Here is a 23,552-nt window from a genome sequence, read left to right as displayed (position 1 = left end):
CAGGCTAAAATCCTTGATTTTGCGATGAAATATGTAGTTTTCTTTTGCAATTTTATGCGGTGAAATTGCAAAAAATGCGAAATATGTGAAAAGTTACGAAATATGCGATGCGAAGCGCATATTATGCGATGCGCATATTATGTGATGCGATGCGCATATTATGCGATGCGATGCGGCCTTTTTGAAAAAACGTTACCCCCGCATAATTATGTGCCATTTTGCTGATTATGCTGTAAATTCTGCGATCGCATAATCGCTTTTTTCTGGAGGGTCTAGTAACTGTTGTGATATTTTGGCCTACTGTATAGAACTGGTTATATAGATGGGTCTAATTTGGGGAACTAGTTATTAGTGATGTATGATTGGCATTGGTATGGTCGAAGATTTCTTTTGACATTGTGTTGAATTGCTGAACACACTGACATGCATAATTGTATAAACTGTTTTTGTACACGATTTGTTTCTTTCAGACACAGAAATGCATAATGCATTGTGTTGAATGACAAAAAAAAACACTGATTCCAGAGATTCATGGATTGCGTATGGTTTCCTATCAGACAATCATTGAAAATAAACTCTGAAAATAAATCTTAATTTAAATAAATCAAAGTTTACTGCTGCATTATTACTTACATTGTCATTATATTTCCACTGCATTTCCATGTAAATACATTGTTTAAAGTCATCTGTGTAATATTAATTTTAGTAGTGGTTTGGGCAACACCAGTCTGTTGCCATTACAGCGTTTGTCTATACGTAAGTACTGCTCAAAAAGGAATGCTGCAGAGTCCCAGCACACAATGATATTTTGGAACACAACAACAAGTTGTCAGGAACTGTTTTTATATATAAATAAATACTTTCCCCGGTACATTTCCGGTGTCTATGTCACTCTGGAGCGAGTCTCGGATGCACACACTATAACAACAAAAAACTGTGGAATGGTTATTGTGAAAGAAATACCAGTGAGAGATTATGTCAAAAGCAACATTACATTGACATACATAAACTAAGATGAAAATATAAAGTATTTTCCAGAAAAACTGTGTTTCCGACAATTAAGCACTTGAACTTTTGAGTCCCTATTCTGGGGGGAACGTTTGGCCAAAATAGCTGATGTGAAGACTTTTGGTGGCGAGGGAAAAAAGGAGGGGGCCTAGTATAGACCCCTGGGGGGCTCCAATGAAGTATATACGGTTTTAAGTGGATACATGAAAGTCAAAGTGTCCCAGTCAGATCCTGCTTGATGGCTTTGTACAAACTGACAAAGGACTCTGCCCACATGTCCCTCTGGTGGCCAGTGGTGGAATTGACCACCCGCTGGGCTGTGTAGACCATGGTCAACAGGGTGCGTTCAAAATCCCCCTGGCGCAGCCGTCCAGCTTGATGCGACAGGTCTGCGGTCAGCCTGCGTACGGCGGTCAGTTTCCTGGGCAACACATCCTCGCAGATGGCCTCTAACTTCCTGGTCTGTCGGAGAGACGCCAGCTCAGCGTCGCTCACCGAGAAGCGCCCGGCGTCTTCTCCGATCTGTAGGCCCGACAGCAACATCTGCACAAGGGATCAAACACACACACCCGTTAGTGCATGGGGTCTTCAAGGTTTTTCAGGGCAAGGACCCCTTAGCTGAGAGAGAGATGAAGCAGGGACCCCCCCCCCCCCCAACTATATATTATATAACATTGTGTTGCAGATTAAACTTCATAGATAGCTTCATAGACTTATGTTTGACACTGTCTTCACGGTTGGATTCATTTTCAGACAGTTAATCTTTTAAACCCACAATATTTAGTCAACTTAACCGTTGTGGCTCTGTACTTGGTCTGCTCATTTTCCTTCTACACACCAACTCTCCGTCTTCAACGCCTTGCAGCATGAGGCGTTGAAGACCCATGCATTAGTGGACAAAGCACTCAACCCTACTTGAGTTTGTGGAGTCAAACGTACAATATAGAGGCTATGCGTATGACATCATCGTACCCGGAAGTTATGCTCCAATGCTCCATGCTGCTCATTGTTTTGCCACCCAGTCTAGATGAGGGGGGGGGGCATGTCCCGGTGGAAAAGTGAGGCATGTGCATATACTCTATTGAAATTTATAGTGGAGTGAAAGTCATAACTATCCAAAATACAAATACAGTACCCCAGTAAATGTAATCCATTACTGTCCACCACTGTAAACACCAACTGCCAACTGAGTACCAGTTGAAAAAGTGAAAAGTTGAAAAAAGGCCGTGTGTGTTTTTTTTCTCACCTCAAACAACAGATTGACGTCATCTATGGAGTTGTGAAAGGTTGGATTCAGCATGGTTGCCAGACCTCTCTTTATCCTTATGGATGGAAACAATGCTAAGAGAGAGAGAGGGGGGGGGGTCAAGAAGTTGAAAGATCATGGTCATAATGGAGACCAGATGGGTAGATATCATGAAACTTCAGAGTAATGATCGATAGTAATAATCAGTAGTAGTAATGATCAGAAGAGAAGAGAGATGATTAACCTTTGGGTGGAAAAGTACAAAGATGAAGATGAAGGTCATAATGTCAAGAACAGACATAACAGGATAACAGATGATGGAGTGAGTAGGGTTTGAGCCCTAGGTGTGTTTAATTTGACCTACACTGTCAAAGTCTGTGTCTATAACACAGGGAGTCTCAACCTTTGGAGTTTTAAGCTTTTCAATAACATTTTTATATGCATTAGACCAGGGGTCTTCAACAGGGGGTCTGGGACCCCTAGGGGGTCCTCAGAGTTGCTACAGGGGGTCCGCCAAATCTCTGTGATAGGATCATTGTTTTTTACATCAACCACTTGAACCCTAGCATCCCTATTCTAAGGACAACTTTAGTGGAAAATAGCCGATCTACAAGCTCACAACGCCTCGCAGCGCGAGGCGTTGTGAGCTTGTAGATCGGCTATTTTCGGCAAAGAGGGGAAAAAGAGCAGACCAAGTACAGAGTGAAAGTTTACTAAGTATTGATGGTTTAAGTCGTTAAATGTCTGAAAATACACATTAACATGAATCCAACATCTATGAAAAGCTTTAATCTGAAACACAATTTTATGTAATATATAGTGGGGGTCCCTGCTTCATCTCTCTCTCAGTTAGGGGGTCCTTGGCCTGAAAAGGTTGAAGACCCCTGCATTAGACATTTCTTTCCTCTTACACACAGGACTGTGTGTATAGAGAAGTTGTTTGATAAACAGGGAGGATGAGGAAGGATAAATGATGAAGAGGTATAGCTATTCGGTTCCAGGGGTCCAAATGCTACTTTTTTTTCACTTATACTGTCCCATATAACTCCTCTACAAGATTTCAACTCCTCCTCACAATACGGTGCCAGGGTTTTTATTTTATTACATTTTATCATTCAAGTGCATTGAATCTGGATCTTATAAGACATCATGTTTCTTGAGCTATAAAAGGATGTGATTCAGGTGTCTGTGCCAACTAGTGGAAAGGTGTCCAGATGTTGTAGCAAATAGAAGGACAGACAGACAGACAGACAGACAGACAGACAGACAGACTAGACTGACACAGGCTAAACTTTACTGCTTCGGCAACTCGTTTTTTAAATTTATTTTTATGTTTTCATCCCGCGATTTTGTAACCCTTATTTTTCACCCGGTGCCAATTTCTAAGTGATCCTGGGCGCTACACTCACCAGCCTAGGGAGGACAGGGCCGAGTCATGCCTCCTTCAATGCATGAGAGCCAACTGACCTTCTTGTCACCTGACAGAGGGAAGTTTCCCCGGTTGGACGTAGCGCGTGGAAGGAACACGTTATTCCAACCAGTTCCATTCACCTCCATCAGGCGCCCCGGCTGTCATGGGGGCGGCGGTATAGCGACCAGGATTACTGCATGTTTTTGTGATGGTATTAACACATTGAGTGCCAGTCGCGTATATCTACGCGAACCTATTTAAAGCCGCCACGTGCCAGTCGCGTAGATCTACGCCAACTGGTCTTTTTTTTTTTTTTTTTTTTTTTTAGTTTTTTTTAGTTCACAAAATACGACACATTTCATTGTAGCACAAGCGGAATTATCCGGGATCCGTTTTTTCCGATCCCATCCACTTCCATTCTAAAGATGACACCAATCCGACATTTTCTCAGTTGTAGTTTTTCTCGTCGCTGATCGCTGTTTAACATAAACTGTTGTAACTACAAGATGGCGGATCAGATTTTCATACGGTCTTCGGTGGTTCGAATCACAAGGATCGGCTGTGTGTTTACAAAGAGTTGAATGCGCAGATTTAACGGATTTAACTTTGTCTGTGGCGACGTGAATAAAACAAAAAAACTACAATAAAACACTGGCACTGGTGAGTACATTATGAGATTAAACTCTGGCGTGGAACGTGTTCGCTACCCTGAGAGACACAGGGAGAACATGCAAATTCCACACAGAGTAGGCCCTTTCGCCAACCCCACCTAGTTTAATACAACTATTGAGTTAAAAAAGCAAAATATAGAACTTGATAGAATTAAGTTAACTTGTATTTTTTGCCAATGGAGTAGAAACACTCAACATGATGTAATAATGGGTTCCAACAGCCTGCATACTGTAGGTTTTTGGCCAACACATGGACAAACAGCAAGACTAGAGTTTAAAAGGCTCACTGGTGACCCCTAGAGGCTGTGCCATACGTCTAATTGGACAAAAAGTGTTTTGAACCGACTGACACTGCCATCCTTAGAGCCCTCTAAGCTCTCGCTACAAACCCAAAAGAGAAAGTGCTCCTCGGAGCACAGGTCTCAGCCAGGTCGGGTAGGTTGTTGTGGGCCAGCAATGTTCGGAATTCGCCAATCAGGATGGAATATGAAAAATCGGATGGATTCTTCATGATCACTTGATTATAGAGATAATGTGTACCGATTTGGGTGATGTTTGGACAAAATGTATAGGAGTAATATATAAAATGTGTGTGTGTGTGTGTGTGTGTGTGTGTGTGTGGGGGGGGGGATTGTAGATTATTATTATAGTAGGCTATTTACGGAATACGGATGCTAGGGTATGACTACATCTGTCTCAGTGTTTGCTCATACTCACTGATGTAGCCTGGGATCCAGATGAAAACCCCAACATGAGTCCAGTAAGACAATTTTAATTGAAAGTTGTCCAATTCATAGTTAAGTTTAGACTCAGACGTTCAAGGTTCAATGTTCATTCATCACGTGCTCTTACTATAAAGCTGGAGGCAGGGAATGTATTATACTCGAATGTATTATACTCCAGCAAGCTTTCCTCAACACTGAAAATAGATAAGATAAAAATAAACCAACCTTACTTTGCATTCCAAATGTATCCATAGAGGTGTGGTGTGTGCCTATATTACAATATACATCAATCATTATCAATAACTTAATAATTTGATGATAATGATTTTTAAACGACAATGACATGACAATATTGTATTGAAACAAAATCTGTTCTTCTCATATTAAGCCTAAGATCATAAAGATCATATACGAGAGAACCAATAGGTCCAAAATACTACTACTAATGCTGCTACAATAATACAACCAAAAACAAACCAAAACATCCCACCACCCATCTCCTATAATATTGACCAGACAACTGAAATGTCTTGGCTTGGTTTTAGACGTTCTGAATATTTCTGCTGTATGCTTCTCATTCTTTGGAGGAACATCCGTTTCCTGAATCCCATGAATGTTGGACCCTGGCTACCATGTTCATATTGGAACCATGTGTAGATGAACATGTGTGAGACAAATTGCTAGCAGAAGACTCAGGCTGAAGTGTCTATAACTTCAAACAGCGTTAATATATACTGTACAAGACTTAAACACTGCAGTGTAGTGTTATGGTGAACCAATTACCCAGTAGCAAACTAACACTTGTTTCAAAGACCATGGAATTTAAGTCTTCTATAAGAATGTCTTACAAATCATGAGGTTTACAACTGAAGCTATATTCTATTCTTCTTCAAATATATACCAGAAGAAAGAAAGAGATAAAAAAAACAGATTGGTCAGCCAAAGCTGAACAGGCCGCCTGAGAAACAGAAGGTCCCCCGGTTCTTGTCCTGGCCCCGGTCTATGTGTTGACGTGTCCCTGAGGAAGACACTTGACCCCTAACTACTCCCCGGGCACAGCCCACCTAGGCAGGGGCGGACTGGCCATTTGGCATACCGGGCATATGCCCGGTGGGCCGGTGGGCCACCCAAAAATAATTAAATAATAATAATATTTTTGCTCCCGTTTTAGGATTATTACGGACATTTCCGGGTCGCGCGGCCCAATTATTGGTTACGTTAACGTTTGGGCTGGGATGCTTTCCAGCAGTGGCATATTTTAACACAGGGTTGCTGGGTTAAAACAGTGAAACGCCCCCCCCCCCCCCCCCCCACCCCGTTGACAAAACGGGAGGTGGGCCGGTTCCGACCAAAATGCCAGGGCTGAATTTTGGTCCCAGTCCGCCGCTGCACCTAGGCGTAGCACCCACTGCTCCTGATACTTAGGATGGGTTAAAGGCAGAGGCAAAATATACAGTGACAAATACCCCCAAAGGAGTGGGGACCAAATGATTATTTGTTAAGATCGAAATGAGAGAGAGAGAGATAGAGACGGAATGAAAGTACAACTCTCCTCTACCATAAGAATGTATGTGGAACATGGATGGATCAGAACTCAATGACTTATTTCAAAGTAACTTCTTCACTACAGTATTTGTCCCTGAACAGGAACAAATGGTCCTCCCAGGGGCTTATGGTGACATGTTGTGTGGAGTGAGTGACTGCTGCGGTGTTGCTCTGGAACAAATGTACAGACATGATGAGTGCACACTGTTGTAATCCTTCACGACAGGATTTGATAGACCACACACACACACACACACACACACACACACACACACACACACACACACACACACACACACACACACACACACACACACACACACACACACACACACACACACACACACACACACCAGAATAAGAATGATTCTACTCAACTCTTCTACCTGAGTATACATACTCGACTCATACACATTAAAATAACGTTTAATTCGCTAAAAGAATGTGATGGATCGTAGTATAGCTTAAAATAAATCCATCCTAGGAGCCGGTGACAATGCAGTGTCTGTTGAATTCACAGTGCTGGGCTGTGACACTGGAACCTCTGAGGTGAACACCGTAAACATAATGAGCTCATTCATTCCGTTTGATTCTATATCGTCACACTCACACTTTTTTCCAAGTTCAGCTCCCTGAGTTTGGGACAGAAATATGTGGTAAAAATAGCTTCTCTTTGGGCTCCATATGGCAGCACAGCTGCGTGACATCACAAAACATCAACAACACACAGTCACATCCAGTGTTAATATAACTCAGAGAGTGTACAAATGGAACCAATTGGGTTTCCATTTGCTTCATTGGTCCATTTGGTTCCACTTGTACAGTCTGAGTTAAATTAACACAATATGGAGTTTTGTTGCGCAGTGTTTTTGACAGACACTATTAGTTCTACGTTAGAAATTGAATTTAAACAGTGAAACTACAAAGAATTAATAAAATGCAATATGTCAGTAATACCTTAAAAATGAAATCTGGTGTCAAAAATAAACAACAAACTCTATACAGCAGTGTTAATTTTGTTGATTAAGAGTAAGACTAAAAGACTAGGATTTTTATATTTAGTCGACTTTAGAGTAGACTGAGACTAAACAATTTCAGATGACTAAAATAGGACTAAAACTAAATGGTGTGATATCCAAAAGACTAAGACTGGCTTAAGATGGCTATTAATGGCAATAATTAATGGCATATAATGGCTCTTGACTAAATCAGAATTTGCTGTTTAAAATTGACACTGCATACAGGTCTAATGTTAGTCAGGGTTAGATTAACACTTACAGCATTCACCACAACTGTGCCCCTTCCCAAAGTACATACTCCAACATTGTAACATCATACAGTTTTCTCTAAGTGAGAGACACATGCACCAAAAAATAACACCATTCAATTCAACACTGAAAGGTTTCAGCTGGTTTATAGTTGCAGGGGGTCTAACCTTTATTCCGACGCTGGTGGGTGCTGCACACGTGGAGCCAGCAGCAGAGCAGAGAGAGCAGGATGATCCTGCAGGGCAGCATGCTGGTCTAGTCAGTCAGTGTGTCTCTCAGCTGGACAGAGGCAAAGATCACTGTCCTCTCCCTCTCTATGTGCTCTGGTCCAAATGTACCATGTTACTTACTGCTCACCACAGCGCTGCACGACATCCATCAATGCTCAATGTGTGCTTCCTTTTGGGTGTCTTTTTTGCTCACATGCCTCAGTCTACTGTGGTACCTCCATCACCTCTCTGTTTATGAACAATCTGCTTTCTTCTGCCAGGTCTGGCTGTTAACGCCTCCCTCTTTCCCCAATGCCCTCTCTCTCTCACTCCCTCACTCTCTCCTTCTCTCTCTCTCTCTCTCTCTCTCTCTTTCTCTCTCTCTCTCCCCCCTCTTTCTCTCTCTCTCTCTCTCTCTCTCTCTCTCTCTCTCTCTCTCTCTCTCTCTCTCTCTCTCTCTCTCTCTCTCTCTCTCTCTCTCTCTCTCTCTCTCTCTCTCTCTCTCCCCTGCCAGCTGAAACCTGGCCATTTAGTGTTTCCAGCTGGTAGTCATCATTCATCAGGTTTAAAGACCCACCTCTGTAAATCACTCTGTTAATCACAGTAACAGGTGTGTAACTGTCATACATCACTATCATCATTGAAATAATATAATAATCATTGGTAACTACTCAGGGGTATGTTTGCCACTGTATATCATTTGCATGTGGAATTTGTCCTCTGCATTTACCCGTAACTACAACAATATTAGGAGCATGTGTGTGCTATTATTATTACAGCGCTCGGGGAGCAGTAAGGGACACAGCGGCAGTAGTTGTCCAAAATTATGTGCAAAATCCACTCATTTGGATTCAGTTAAAACTAGAAAGGTATGGTTGGTGGAGCAAATATCTTGACCAGGCCTGGTGGGATATACCCAGGGCTATGTGGAAATGAGGATGCTGCAATTTTGGAAGACAGTTACAGGCACACATTATGGTATTTTAAAAAGCTGTTTGACGCTCAAGCGTAACAAAATTATGAATACATAATATAATATTATAAAATAGTCAATGGAACCTGGAATCAGTTTTTTCTTTACTGTTTTTTTTTTTTTACCTGCTAGGATGAACCCTACGGTTAGGATAAACAATGTCGGCCCGTGCATCGGTCCGTCCATCCATTTTGGTCCCAATCTAAAAAAACTATAGATCTAAAAAACTACTGGGCGGATTGACTTGGAATTTGCTGTGTACTTTCATTAGGATGAACCCATCTGATTTTGGCAACCCCATGGCATTTTCTCCAGTGCCACCCATAGGCATTTTCACTTCACACACAATGGGCCTCATTTACTAAGCTGTTTGTAAATTGTTTGTAAATGTCCCATGGGCATTTCCACTTACACACAATCAAATGGGAAGATTGCAATGAAACTTGCTGTGCAAATTCATGCTTCCTGAAGGACCCTAAAGCCAAAATTGGCCCGCCAGTGATGACATCTGGCCCGGCAAATGATTTTGTAAATAATTTACAATATCTGACAGTCCCACATAATATAGCTAGTGATTCTCAAAGTGGGGTCCAGGGACCCCTAGGGTCCTTGAGGGGCTTCCAGGGGGTCCCCAGCTAAATTGTAGTTTGGAACTAAATGGACCCTTAAAAGGTCTGTAACTCAGAGAGTGTACAAATGGAACCAAATGAGCACTTGGTTCCATTTGTACACTCTCAGAGTTATGGGGGTCTGTGACCTAAATTTGCATACCAAATTGGAGATCCTTTTAATTAAAAAGTTTGAGAAGCACTAAATAGAGAATCTAGTGCTTCACACAGGTATGTATTTAATAAAGTTTCTCTCCATATCTAAGAACAGACCGTGAGCTCCTATTCAATGAAAGAGCTTGTTTATCTCTGTTCAGAAGGGAGTATGTCTGTCTATCTCCAGGTGTTTTTCTGTATGTATATTTATTATCAACTAATAGTCCTCATTCAAGAATGTGGCCTTCACAAAATTATTACCCCAAGCATTCCTATCTGCACCATGTGACATTTGATTACGCACGCAGTTCTATCAGTGTGCAGTTAAAACACACCAATCTTATTTTAGTAACTTATAGCAATAAAAAAGCAATTAATATATTGATTATTATCAAAGTTCCAGATCTTAAATTAGCCTGTGATTGTGTTCTGGCCCATCATCTAATGACTTAGAAAGTAATTGTCCCAAGGTCAAACTTACTTGCTGACCCCTGGTGTAAGCCATGACGGCAGTTTTTCTATCTGAAAACATTTTGCATCTGTAAATAGTTTGTTTTCTCTTTGCTACCAAAATGCTTTGAGGGCAAAACACACTGCATTCTAATACCGAGTTTGTGTATTTTAGAAGCGAATGGACGCAACACAAAAATACATTTGATTGTATTACAGTTTTATGAGACCCATGTTTATGTATTTGGTCATATAGTTAGTTGTTAGTGTCCGTTAGAGGAATGCAACGTCTGCACCAGTGCCAAGACCACCCCAGGGAACCCACTCAGTTTACACTCTTTTGCGAGGTCGACGCGGAAAGTTCACACTACAAATGCACAATCCCCGCCGGCGCTGAGTACATTTTTTTGTTTGTTTTTGTTTTCTAATTGCACAACTTTCACAGCTAAAGACCTGGAGAGAAAACAGATGCAGGGACCACAAAGAAAGCCTCTGTTCGCTGGTTGGCAGCATCCCTCTTCTCCAAAGGGGCAAAGATAGGTGAAGAGTGGTGAAAACTGAAAAGAAAACACATCAAATTACTGTGGTGTTGGTCCACTGGTTCTCAACGTGGGGTTCGGGGACCGTAGGGGACCCAAATGGATCCTTACAGTATTAGCCTGGAATGGCCAGACTAATATCACTGCGTAGATATTAGTCTGGAATCTCTGTGTGGAACCTGCATTTCCGAGGGGCAAATTAAAAAAATGCCTCTGGTGATAAAACCGCCCCAATTTGCATACTGGGCTCTGATTGGTCCCTCGCAACTTCGGAGGGAGAGAAATACAATCTCTATTGAGAGGGGCCAGACCTAATCTGCCAAGGGCTTTTTTTTTTGTTGCAATGGCAGATTTGTCTGGAACCAGGCTATTACAGTATGTGTCTGCGACCCATTTGTCTCAGGGTTAAAATAACACTGAGGGTTTTACAGTTTAGATTGGGTCCCATGAGATAAATAAATATTATCAAAATGGGGATCCTTGAAATTCAAAAGGCTGAGAATCACAGATTTAGTCCATTCTGCTATTTTTCAGCATCACAGGCTTTCAAATGATTAGATAGTAATTGTTAACATATTTTTTACATTGCACTCGCTTGCGGTGGTAACAATATACCCACCAAATGTAAAAATTATTGGTTGGACGGTTCTCGAGATACGCGAAGGACACGCACGCACGCACGCACGCACGTATGCACGCGCACACACACGCACGCACGCACGCACACACACACACACACACACACACACACACACACACACACACACACACACACACACACACACACACACACACACACACACACGTGGAATTGTATAGATAGATTTCTTTCTCTCATCACTCTGGTCTATATTGTTGAGCCACACAGCTGTTTGTGTGGGACAGTGACAGTCAGAAAGCACTGGGATGTGACAGTCACACTGCTGCAGTGGAATGCAGACAGCCTGTGCTTTAGTTGGCACGAGCACTTTGCATTCTCCAAATATCGCATTCTCCAAATATCACAGCACAATAAATTACATAATAAAAAACATAATTCATTTTGGAGTTGGAACAACGTATGTTCAGCTAGGAGGGGAGACCACACCACATAACAATCTCATCTTATAACTCCTCACCCATACACACCTCATATCACACCTGATAACTATCACACCTGATAACTATCACACCCACCCGATAACAATCATGCCCGATAATTATCACACCCGAGAACAATCACACCCAATAACTATCCCTCCATCACTTCATCCCTTCATCCCTCCATCCTCACTCCATACTGAACGTGTCAAGTGCCACAGTAGTTTCTTACTTTTTCGGAATAAACAACTAGAATCTATATTAGTTTAAAGGTGTGGTCTTCACTAGTGTGAAGGTGTTTAAAGGTGTTTAAAGCTGTGGTCTTCATTATATATATAGTGACTCATTGCTCTTTTTGACTATAGGACCGAGAACCTTCCACAACCTGGAACTTTACAGAACCCTCTTTGTGTATGTTTCCATTATAACCACAACCATGCCATAAAAAAAACTCATTAAAAAAGGGGAAAAAAAGGAGAAGGAAAAAGAAGTATAAGTTCTGATTTCTGTGTTCCCTGAACTCAGTGTTAGTGTACCATATCAATTAGGTTCTGACAACTTTATCTGAAACCTCGCTGTAACGTATGGAAACAAATCAAGAACCTGTGAAATACATTTCACTTGTACATATTTTTCACTCTTCATACCTGTAAATTAAAACTGATTGTATGTCATTCTGTATAGTAGTGTGTATATCTGTCTGTCTCTTATATGTATCATGATTTGTGTGCATGGGGCTCTCATCTTAAACAAGCTTAGTGCTTATAGTGAGGATGGGTAAGACCCGATTTTTGAAAAATGTGGACACGGCTCACAAAAGCGCCAATTTTTTTCTACATGCTCTCCATCACCATAGGTTTCATTTTGGAAGGGTAGCCACGTCATCAAGATGGCAGAAGGCGGCCATCTTGGATTGCAAAGATGGCCACCATGTAATATCTATAAGTGCCAATATCTCGGCTTCCAAGCCACTTAGAATGTCAATCTTGGTGTCTAAATATACATTTTATGGGACAAGGAATGCAATAAAACTATAGGGAATATCAATACGTGACTAATTCTGCCATTATTAGATCATTTGGTTGATTCTGGCCATATATGTACACAATTGTATTAAAATGTATGTGTCGGCTAGATTATGCACAACATATTGGTATGAATTTTTATCAAACTTTGACAGATCTGACTCTTGAGCAGGAGTATGTTTTTAGAAAAAGGAAATAAACAACACCACCATGAAGAAGCAATGGCTACACAAAGGACGTTCAAAGAGCAAACACTAGCACTTGTGCACACCATCAGTGGGATGGGCAATCCGTTCCTAGATGATAGCCACGAGCTTCTAATGTTGGACACACGAAATGTGATTGACGAGTCAGTGGTTAACACAGTCCGCACTGTGGAATCAGTGGGCAGAGAACAGTACGACAAGTACCATAAGACAGTGATCATGGACCGCACACACTCCATTCATGAGCCCATCAAAAAGAACTCACTGCCTCTCTTCAGATGCCCAACACTCAAGATCAAGACCAAGCAGGCAGGGCAGATCTCAATGTTGAAGGATGATGTGGCACTCTTCTCCCGGTTATATATAGCCACGCAACACAGAGAGGGGAACATGAGCACCTTCTTTAAACATGAAAACCATCCATACCCTCCCTCTCTATCTGACAGAGGGAAACTACGGCTGGGAAAGAAGTCAGATCTGCTAAATATTCTGACACAGAAGACACAAGAAGAACCTCCAGCTACGTTTGATGTCAAAGTACTCGATGGAGCTGCTGTGGTGCACTTCCTGTCCACTACCAACATTACCACATTTGACGAATATGCCAGTTGTGTCTTTGTTCCCCACATCATGAAACACCTGGAGATCTCCAAAAGAGTTGATGTGGTCTGGGATACGTACATCACCAGCAGCATAAAAGAGTCAACAAGGGAGAAGCGAGGCAAAGGGATACGACGGAAGGTGGCTGGTCAGAACAAGCTGCCGGGGAATTGGTCAGATTTCCTGCGTGATCCTACAAACAAGCAGGAACTCTTTGCCTTTCTCTCTGGGAAGATTGCATCCACTGCCTGGCCAGAGGGCAAGCTGGTCTTCATCACATATGGCATCACAGTGGTCGGCACAGACACCAGCCACTCGATGCTGCCATGTAACCATGAAGAGGCCGACACCAGGATAGTGATTCACCTGCTTGATGCCCTGGAACATGGCTGTTCTACCTGCTTGATACGCACTGTGGATACGGATGTTGTCGTTATCCTCATCGGCAAGTTCCATGCCCTGCTCGCCAAGTATCCAGCTGCAGACATCTGGGTTGCTTTTGGCACTGGCAAGAACTACACCTATGTTCATATAAACACGATCTGCCATGCTCTGGGCAAAGACAAGTCCACAGCACTTCCCGTCTTCCACTGTTACACAGGCTGTGACACAACATCAGCATTCAGCGGGAAAGGGAAGAAGTCAGCATGGGTGGCGTGGAAGTCCTACCCTGAGGTCACCCAGGCCTTCAACTACATGGCAGAAAATCCATACACTTCTGTGACCATAGATGCCCAACACTTTCAGCTTCTTGAGCGTTTCACAGTCATCATGTATGATAAGACAAGTGATATGGAATCTGTCAATGAAGCACGACGAGAGTTGTTCTGCCAGAAGAACAAAACGATGGAACACATTCCACCAACGCAAGATTCACTGCTGCAGCACGTGAAGCGAGTTGCCTACCAGTCTGGGATCTGGGCCACATCTGAACTGGCCCAGCAGCCGACACCCAGTCCAGAAGGATGGGGATGGACATTGGATGACAACAACCAGGTCTGGCTTCCTGTGTGGAGCATTCTACCGATGGCGTCAAAAGCCTGCAATGAACTGGTCAAGTGCGGTTGTAAAAGACCTTGTGGTGCAAGGTGCTCATGCAAGAAGGCACACTGGAATTGCACAGATCTTTGCAGTTGTCAATGTGACAATAATTTGAATGTTGTTATCCTGGAAAGTGAAGCTAATAATCTTCAATTCTCTTCATGCTCCATTTTTCAATGTGTCTGAAAATTATGTACATACATTGGCAGAATCAACCAAATTATCTAATCTTGGCAGAATTAGTCACTTATTGATATTCCCTATAGTTTTATTGCATTCCTTGTCCCAGAAAATGTATATTTTGACACCAAGATTGACCTTCTAAGTGGCTTGGAAGCCGAGATATTGGCAATTATAGATATTACATGGTGGCCATCTTTGCAATCCAAGATGGCCGCCTTCTGCCATCTTGATGACGTGGCTACCCTTCCAAAATGAAACCTATGGTGATGGAGAGCATGTAGAAAAAAATTGGCGCTTTTGTGAGCCGTGTCCAAATTTTTTTGTTAACAGCCCTCACTATTAATGAGACTCCCAGTTTAGTAGACCTTGTCTTGTGAATTTGTACTTCCATGTACTGCCATTCTCACTACATAAAGTCTTACTAAATAAAGTACATCAATCAATCAATCAATCACATGGTTCACTTTTATCGGAAAAGAGACAAAAGAGAACAGGTTATTCTACAGCCATTAACCACATTAACCGTGGTGTCACTATATATAGACAAAGTTTTTCCACAGAAATAGCAGATCTGCAAAGCTCACAGCTGAAAGCTTAATGCGACACATTGTGAGCTTGTAGATATATGCAATTTTCGAATAGCCAGTAGTGTGGGTGTGGTCACTCTGGATCCAGCGTTCCTAATCATGAAGTATTGATGAATAATGATTTGATAATCTCTGTAAATATTTATATTTGAAATGCTTCAGTTTGTAGCCCCTGAACCAAATTCCTTCTACTGCACCATCGGTGAAGCTGAAGGGTAAAAAATGTTTAACAAAAAAGAAAAGAGGAAAAAAGAACAAGGGGACAGGACATGCCTGCAGCCTGACAGAGGGATTCTAGCGGTAGGAGTTTAGCTGCAGAACCAGATGAGGTAGCCACATGGTTCTGACTATCACGTTCAGCACACAGCTTCAGTATCAGCCTCGTAAATCCCCTGACTGCACCCGCTGACCCTCCTCTCCCCATGATTCTAAAGACATCATTTCTAAGGCTGAAGCTTCATTTACAGCATGCATGGGCAACTGTCGGCCCGGGGGCCACCTGCGGCCCCCACCTTCACTTAATGCAGCCCGCAGGTTAATACTGATATATTATTGATTTCAGCCAGGGGCGGACTGGGACCACAATTCAGCCCTGGCATTTTTGTCCGACCCGCTTTAATTAGGCTACTTCAGTCTATATTAGTTATGACTAGTATTAAAATTCGATTGTCTTTTTTATGTCTAATGTATTTGTATTTAAGTTCATAAAGTTAACATAAGTATAACTAAATGCATTTGAAATTAAATAAAAATGTTACTTTTCAGGATTTTTGCACAATTCAAAAATAGGGGGAAAAAAAATTCATCAGGATTCTATTTTAAAAATTGCCGATCTACAACCTCAAAATGCGTCACACTGCTCATTTTCACAGTGCATTTTCACTTTCCAAGAACTTCACAGTCTAATGACAATGTGCTATATGTATTCCATATACATACAAATGGCAATAAAGTACTTGAGCTTGAATATATTTAGAGTTCTGTCTGTATTTGCCAGCTCATACTTTTGAGACTATAAGTGTAGTTTTGTAGTTTGCCTGAAGATGGCAGTCTTTGCAAGCTGATCCTGCTGAGGCTGTTTTTAATGCTCAAGGTCTGGAAGACTGTGAAGTCAAATCCAACATTCAAAAGGAAATCACTGAAATGCATATGTCTGATATTAATTTGAAAGCACGAACGATATTAAAATAATTAATTTAAAAGCTTTTCCTTTGTCTTCCTGAACCAAGGCTTTGGTCTCCAGTTCTCCAGTGATCACGTAGGCCTACTCCAAAACTTCTATACCTTTTCTTTTTAACAACCCTGGAATAAAGTCATGGTTATAAACCCCTTGAAATCCTTGATGTGGAATCAGGTAAAGCTGTGGACAAACCTGGATCTGCATTCCCTGTTTTTCTGTGCTTTGCATGATTCAATTTGTCTTTCTAACTCCATCAATCTTTGCGTGTATGTGTATCCCTTTTCGGCCCGGAATAGTGTCTTGCTCAATTTGATGCTTTGACACATTGCTGAGGCCTGGAATCGAACCTGGGCTCTCTAACGATTCAGCTATGGCCGCCCCATGTTGCCATGGTTACCTGATGTGTCCAATCACAGTACGTTGAGGCTGGTGTGGAGTCACGTGGAACTCCATTTTTGGGAAAATTACGTCATATTTGATGAGTGGAGATAAGAGGAGCTGGATTTAAAGGCTGATTCCGAACACAGTGTGAGGACATTGGTGAAAGAGAAGCAGACTTTACATCCTCCTATTGATACCATTAGATCACCGAGTGGAGGTCAAAACTGACCATTCCTGGATCGTAACTTGAGACTTCACTGTTTGGGTTCTTAGACATCAATGGCACAGTTCTAGACAGCTGGAGAAGACACTCAGTCAAGAGATGGAGAACAAGCTGTGTGATGCTGAGATGAGGAGAATCCAACAATATGAGGTGGATGTAACTCTGGATCCTCATCCTGATACAGAAAACTGTGAACTCATCCTGTCTGAGGATGGAAAACAAGTACTCACTTGTTTTCCATCCTCAGACAGGATGAGTTCACAGTTTTCTGTTTTCATTGAAATGTACGGAGGAAACTCCCCAACAACAAAGAGAGATTCCATGCATGTGTCTGTGTCTTAGGAAAACAAAGCTTCTCAGGAAAGTTTTACTATGAGGTTCAGGTTGGAGGGGAAACTGCTTGGGATGTAGGAGTGGCCAGAGAGTCCATCAACAGGAAGAAATTGATCTGTCCATTAACCAAGTAACCAATGGTTACTGGACTATAGGGTTGAGGAATGTAAATAAGTACCAGGCTAATGCTGACCCTTATGTTCTCCTCCCTGTAAGAGAGGAGGTCCAGAAAGTGGGAGGGTTTGTGGATTATGAGGAGGGTCTGGTCTCCTTTTATGATGTGGAGACCAGAGTTCTTCTTTACCCTTTCACTGGCTGCACCTTCACTGAGAGACTCTACCCATACTTCTGTCCATGGGTGAACCTTAATGGTACAAACTCTGCTCCTCTGATAATCTCTCCTGTCAATCACACTGATTGACAGGATTAATCCTTACATTTACAATGAGGGTTGCATTTACAATAGAATATAATTGTAACTCTTAACAAACCTGCTTATCTGCAGCAGTTAGGGCTTCAGTGCCTTGCTCAAGGACGCTTCATCCAGTTCAAAACACTGCTGGTGACGACTTACAAGGCAGTCAAGGTCACTTCAACTCCTGACCTTCAGGACACGATCCACCCCCTCACCCCTTCACAAACACTTTGCATCAGATATCACTTTTTTTTCCGTTTTTTACCAAATTAGGTAGAAATGGTGTCGTGAGTCATGTGACAATGAGCATCAAACAGGGTTCTGATACTCCATACTGTTTGACTGTAATTAGATTCATACATTTGTGGGCGGGCTGGGACCTATTTCATATCCAAAAAACATAAACATATATAAACACATCACGAACACAACATCCAATCAACCCCAAATTAGAATCACATATACAGTATAGAGGACACCTCCAAGAAGCTAATTGCTATGTTTCTATAGGTGTTTCTGCAGGCTTTGTATAACGCCGTAGTGGTTCTATAAGCACACCAGTGCATGCAGTTACCTCTCTGAAACAAGAGTTACAAGGTCCTATAAATTCATTGTGAAAACATTACAGCAATTCATTGATATAAAAATTAACCACTAACTTCTTTTACTTTTACTTGTACTTGAAGTATTTTTAAAAGCATGTACTTTTACTTTTAGTATTTTCAAAAGCAGGTACTTTTGAATACTTAATTATATTTAAAAGTAACAACTTTTGTACTCTTACTTGAGTAACATTTTGACTGAGCTACTTTTATTTGTAGTGGAGTAAATTTGACCTGGAGTATCTGTACTTTTACTCAAGTACCGGGGTCGAGTACTTCGTCCACCACTGCTATCTGACATGCTTACTGTATACGTGCTCTTATATTTGTATTTGTTCTGCACTATGCAAGGGTGTAAGTAAGTGTTGTATATTTCGCAGTGTTGTACCGTATATTGTATATTTAGCCTTTTATTGAGGATGACAGACAGACAGACAGACAGACAGACAGACAGACAGACAGACAGACAGACAGACAGACAGACAGACAGACAGACAGACAGACAGACAGACAGACAGATAGATAGATAGATAGATAGATAGATAGATAGATAGATAGATAGATAGATAGATAGATAGATAGATAAAAAGAAAGAAAGATAGATAGATAAAAAGAAAGAAAGAAAGAAACCTTTATTATCCCGCGGGGGAAATTCACTCGCCCAGAGCCGGCACAACAGTTAAGGTTACAGAGTAACAGGTAAAGAGTAAGAAAAAGAAAAACAACAATAGAACAGCAATAGAAGGCAAAAAGAAAAAACAAGAAGCATGAACAATACAGGGTATACGGAAGTAAAAACAAATAAAATGTCCATTAGAGTCATTGCTTCAAGTGTCTCACCGTATCTCGTCATAAAACAAATAATAATACTTATCAGTGCAATGCCAATCAAAAAAGTGTCCATTCGGTCAGCGTGAGAAGTTAAAGTGCTCACAGTAATTAAAAAAAAAATCTTTTTGCTTTTGCGAATTTGTGCACAAGAAGCAGCTGTGTGTTTAAAGGTAATTGCTTCGTTTGTATGTACAGTTTTTCTGCATTTTTTTTTTCTTTTTCTCAAAAGCGTTTAAAGGTAATTGTTCAGTTTTTTTAATACAGCCTACAGTGTTTCTACAAGTTACAATTTAGGCATTTAGCAGACGCTCATAGTCCAGAGCGATTTACAGTAAGCAAGGAAGACACGAGGTAATACATCAGATGGATAGAAATAGTAATCTAGGATAATAGGTAAACCAAGAGCCTATCCTCAGTCTAAACAGTAGAACATCCAAGAAATCCATTTCTATGTACCGAGGACCGAGGTCACTCGATGCAGACAGTGCAGGAATACACACAATGATTAGTAAATCTTTAAGGTGGTTGTGTTCCATTTGCTATCCTTCTCCTATCACAGCAGCTCACACATCTTGCTGCTGTGTCTGCACATTGTTGTACTTCGCCCGGCAGATATGGGAGTTTTGGAAGTATGTGTCTCTGATGTCTTTGGTACAGTGGGCAGGCGGCAGTGTTGATGTCGTCGACTAAAACTATGACGAAAAATGTTGGTCGACTACCTTTTTTCACTGACGAACACTAAATAAAAAACTAAGCTACGATGACCAAAACTAAGACTAAATATATTGACAATTTTGTCAACAAATAAAAACTAGACTAAAATGTTAGGGAGGGACTGGTGGAGAAGAGATCCAGTAGAACTAAAAGACAAGTCATTGTATGCTTGGTTGCACTCTGAAAATAGCAGATCAACAAGCTCACAACGCATCGCGCTGCGACGCGTTGTGAGCTTGTAGATCGTCTATTTTCAGCATGCAACCAAGTGTAAAATCAGCCATTACAACGCCATCAATACATTTTAGTCGACTAAATCAACTGTAGATTTAGTCAACTATAATCTTATGATATTTAGTCGACTAAAACTAGACTAACAGTAAAACATTTCAGATAACTAAAATGTGGCTGAATGGAATTTGATTCAAAAGACTATGACTAAAACTGAATAAAAATTTGCTGTCAAAATCAACATTAGCAGGCGGCTAGGAAATGTTAGCCTGGTAAACCCTCCCTCCGGAAATCTCATTCTATTTGATTCCAGGAGTGAGTCTGGCCTGATAGCCCATTGTGGGGGTTTCTAGTGGAATTACCAGCTAACCGAGCCTATCAGCGTCGTCGCACATCGTTCTGTGATTGACAGCGACAGTTGGCCAATCAGGTGGCGAGTTCGAGTGAGCCCAAAACACGAACGGCAGCCATCTTTTTCTGTCCGCTATAATCTCCGCGATTTTTTGACTTCAAAAAGCTCTCTAACTTCTATTTTGAGGCACGGAATTTACTTATAAGATATCGTTTGGATAGAATTTAGTTGTTTAACTTCATATATGTGGTCAATTAATCATGACAAAGCCTATTTAAAAATAAAAATTTAGAGAACCGGTAGGGGTGGGCAGTGACACCCATGTACCCGAATAAGGCAACCCATTTTGGGCTTGGCTGTCTCAAAAGTCCCGTTGACGTCACATTAGACTGGTGAACTGCTGATTGGCTGAAGGGGAAAAAATATCATTGGCTGAAGGGGTTGTCAGTCAACGGTATTACTTCCGCCCAACTCAGCCTGCAGCCAATATTGCAGAATGGGCGATCAGCCCAGACTCACTCCTGGAATCAAATAGAATGAGATTTCCGGAGGGAGGGTTTACCAGGCTAAGGAAATGTAGCTCAGTTTCCACTTCATTTTGTGCACTGGTGGCGGGTCTTCTCTTGGGAGCCAGGTCGGCCTGTATGACGGCCTTTCTCGATCGCAACACTGTGCTCACTGAGCAGTGGCGTTCCCAGGAATTACATTTAGGGCAGGCGACATTTTATTTTCTCTCCCCCCCTCCCCACGAGGGGGGGGGGGGGTACTTGGGGGAAAATCTCGGGGGAAACAAGTTAACAACAACACTACACTGACTACAAAACTGAAAAACGTTAATAAAAACAATATGCAAGTATAATCAATCAATCAATTCTTCAGCGGTGGTCTCATCATGTTGTAGTTTAGTAATGAATGGCTCAAGCTGCTCTCAGAACCCCTTTTATGCCAGGTGAGTACAGGTGATGGCCCAGACCCCCACCCCTGGCACTCCTAGCACCCCATGAAGACAAAGGCATACATTTGCATCACTATAGGTGAGGGTCGCTCTGCTGAATGGATATGGTGGTGATTAGCTGCCTGCCTGCGTGAATGGACAAGGAGGCGGGCTAATGGTCCGATGGCCACTATTCAGTTTTTTGATTTTTTTTCACTGCCTGTTTTCTTTCCTCTTTTACTTTATTTTCTAGGGGAGGTGAGATTTTAGTTGGGCAGGCGGCCGCCTGCCCTGCCTCTATGGTGCGTACGCCACTGTCACTGAGTCGTTACCTGGTCAAGACTTTTCTTTGTTTTGGGTCGGTCGCGGTGCTCAGGTGTTCTGCCACAGTGTGTTCTCTGGTTAGGGCTAAGTAGCATTCTAGTTTGCTCTGCTTTTGGGTTGCTTCTTTCCAATGTGTCAGATAGCCATTGGCAGTGATGAGCTGTGGATTTTTGAACTAGGGGGGCTATATTTTCTGACGTCACGTGCACGCGCACGCGCACGTGCACGTGCACGCATGTGCACATAGCCAATCAGCTCAGTCAGTGCTAGTTGAAATACTGTATTCAACATGTGATTTTTAATGTAATTATAATAAGTAATTATTTAGTTGCATTGTTAATTTGTTGTTTTTATTTTTGTTTCAATTAATTAATTATTTTATTTTCCTTTTAGTTTTATATAAAAGCCCTTTACATAGACTCACCCACACATAAGTACTTAAAATAATCAGACAACTTGTCTTTGTCTTGTCTCAGAGAACTGGGTCCTCTTCTAAGCGATCCCCTTCACACTCTGCAGTGCAGAGACTGTTGTCTCTCATTGTGAGAGGAATGTACACATTCAATTCAAGTCCATGGCTTTTTTCGAGTAGCCTAATGTTATGCAAAGCAGCCAGGTAGACGCTATTGAGAACGGCTCGCCGCTGATGGCGCGAACCTTGAGAGGCTATTGTTTAAACTTTAAGGTGTTAAGACCGCAGCTGACGGTGCGTGCTCGCGCGTGCATGTGGAGCTGGGGGGCTCCCAGCCCCCCAGCCAGCGCCTACAGCTCATCCCTGGCCATTGGTGTAAAGTAACTAAGTACATTTACTCAAGTACTGTACAGTACTTAAAGGACGACTTCACCCATTTTCAACCTATCTTTATCTAATAGGTCCTCACTAATACTCATGATAAAATGGTACCATTTTTTCCTACTCGGTCTGTGTCTCATAGGAGGGCTGTGGACACTTCAGAAACCCGTCTACCAGTGACTTCATCGTTAAGCAGGTTTTCTTTTTCCAACAAGACTTCACATTTTGTATTTAGATATTTATTAACGCGAGATCAATGGCTTCTATTATTGCATTGCAACTTTCCAGGAATAGAAAGCCTGCAGTTTCTATTAGCTTCGATTCCCCATTGATGATGTCACTGGTAGACGGGATTCTGAACTGTCCACAGCCCTCCTCTGAGACACAGACCAAGTAGAAAAAAATTGTACCATTTTATCATGAGTATTAGTGAGGACCAATTATATGAAGATAGGTTGAAAATGGGTGAAGTCGTCCTTTAAGTACAATTTTGGGGTACTTTTACTTTACTGGAGTATTTCCAATATCTATACCTTTACTTCTACTCCACTACATCTCAGAGGCAAATATTGTACTTTTACTCTACTACAATTATTTGAAAACTTGAGTTACTAGTTACCCTGGCCTATTTTATACCTCGGCTATTTGAAAATAGCCGATCTACAAGCTCACAACGCATCGCAACGCGTTGTGAGCTTGTAGATCTGC

The 23,552-nt window shown here is 41.8% G+C and overlaps 1 protein-coding gene across 2 annotated transcripts in view; it reads right to left on the bottom strand.

The window, feature by feature from the left end:
• Positions 1-870: 870 nt before the first annotated feature.
• LOC308091248 (protein FAM180A-like) overlaps positions 871-23,552 on the bottom strand; it is a 178,799-nt gene continuing 156,117 nt past the window's right edge. The window contains exons 1-3 of one of the 2 annotated variants that reach the window (XM_080436706.1): positions 8,042-8,277; positions 2,255-2,349; positions 871-1,551 (exon numbers count right to left, since the gene is read on the bottom strand). In XM_080436706.1, coding sequence (XP_080292832.1) covers positions 1,219-1,551; positions 2,255-2,349; positions 8,042-8,123 — 510 coding nt within the window. In that variant the 5' untranslated portion in view covers positions 8,124-8,277 and the 3' untranslated portion in view covers positions 871-1,218. Of the gene's footprint in view, positions 1,552-2,254; positions 2,350-8,041; positions 8,278-23,552 lie in introns of those variants that run through there. The other variant, XM_080436707.1, reaches the window with a different exon arrangement.

This window comes from Gymnoscopelus braueri (assembly GCF_963280865.1).
Source record: "Gymnoscopelus braueri genome assembly, chromosome: 9".
Classification (NCBI taxonomy): Eukaryota; Metazoa; Chordata; class Actinopteri; order Myctophiformes; family Myctophidae; genus Gymnoscopelus; species Gymnoscopelus braueri.
This window is presented reverse-complemented; position numbering and strand designations above follow the sequence as displayed.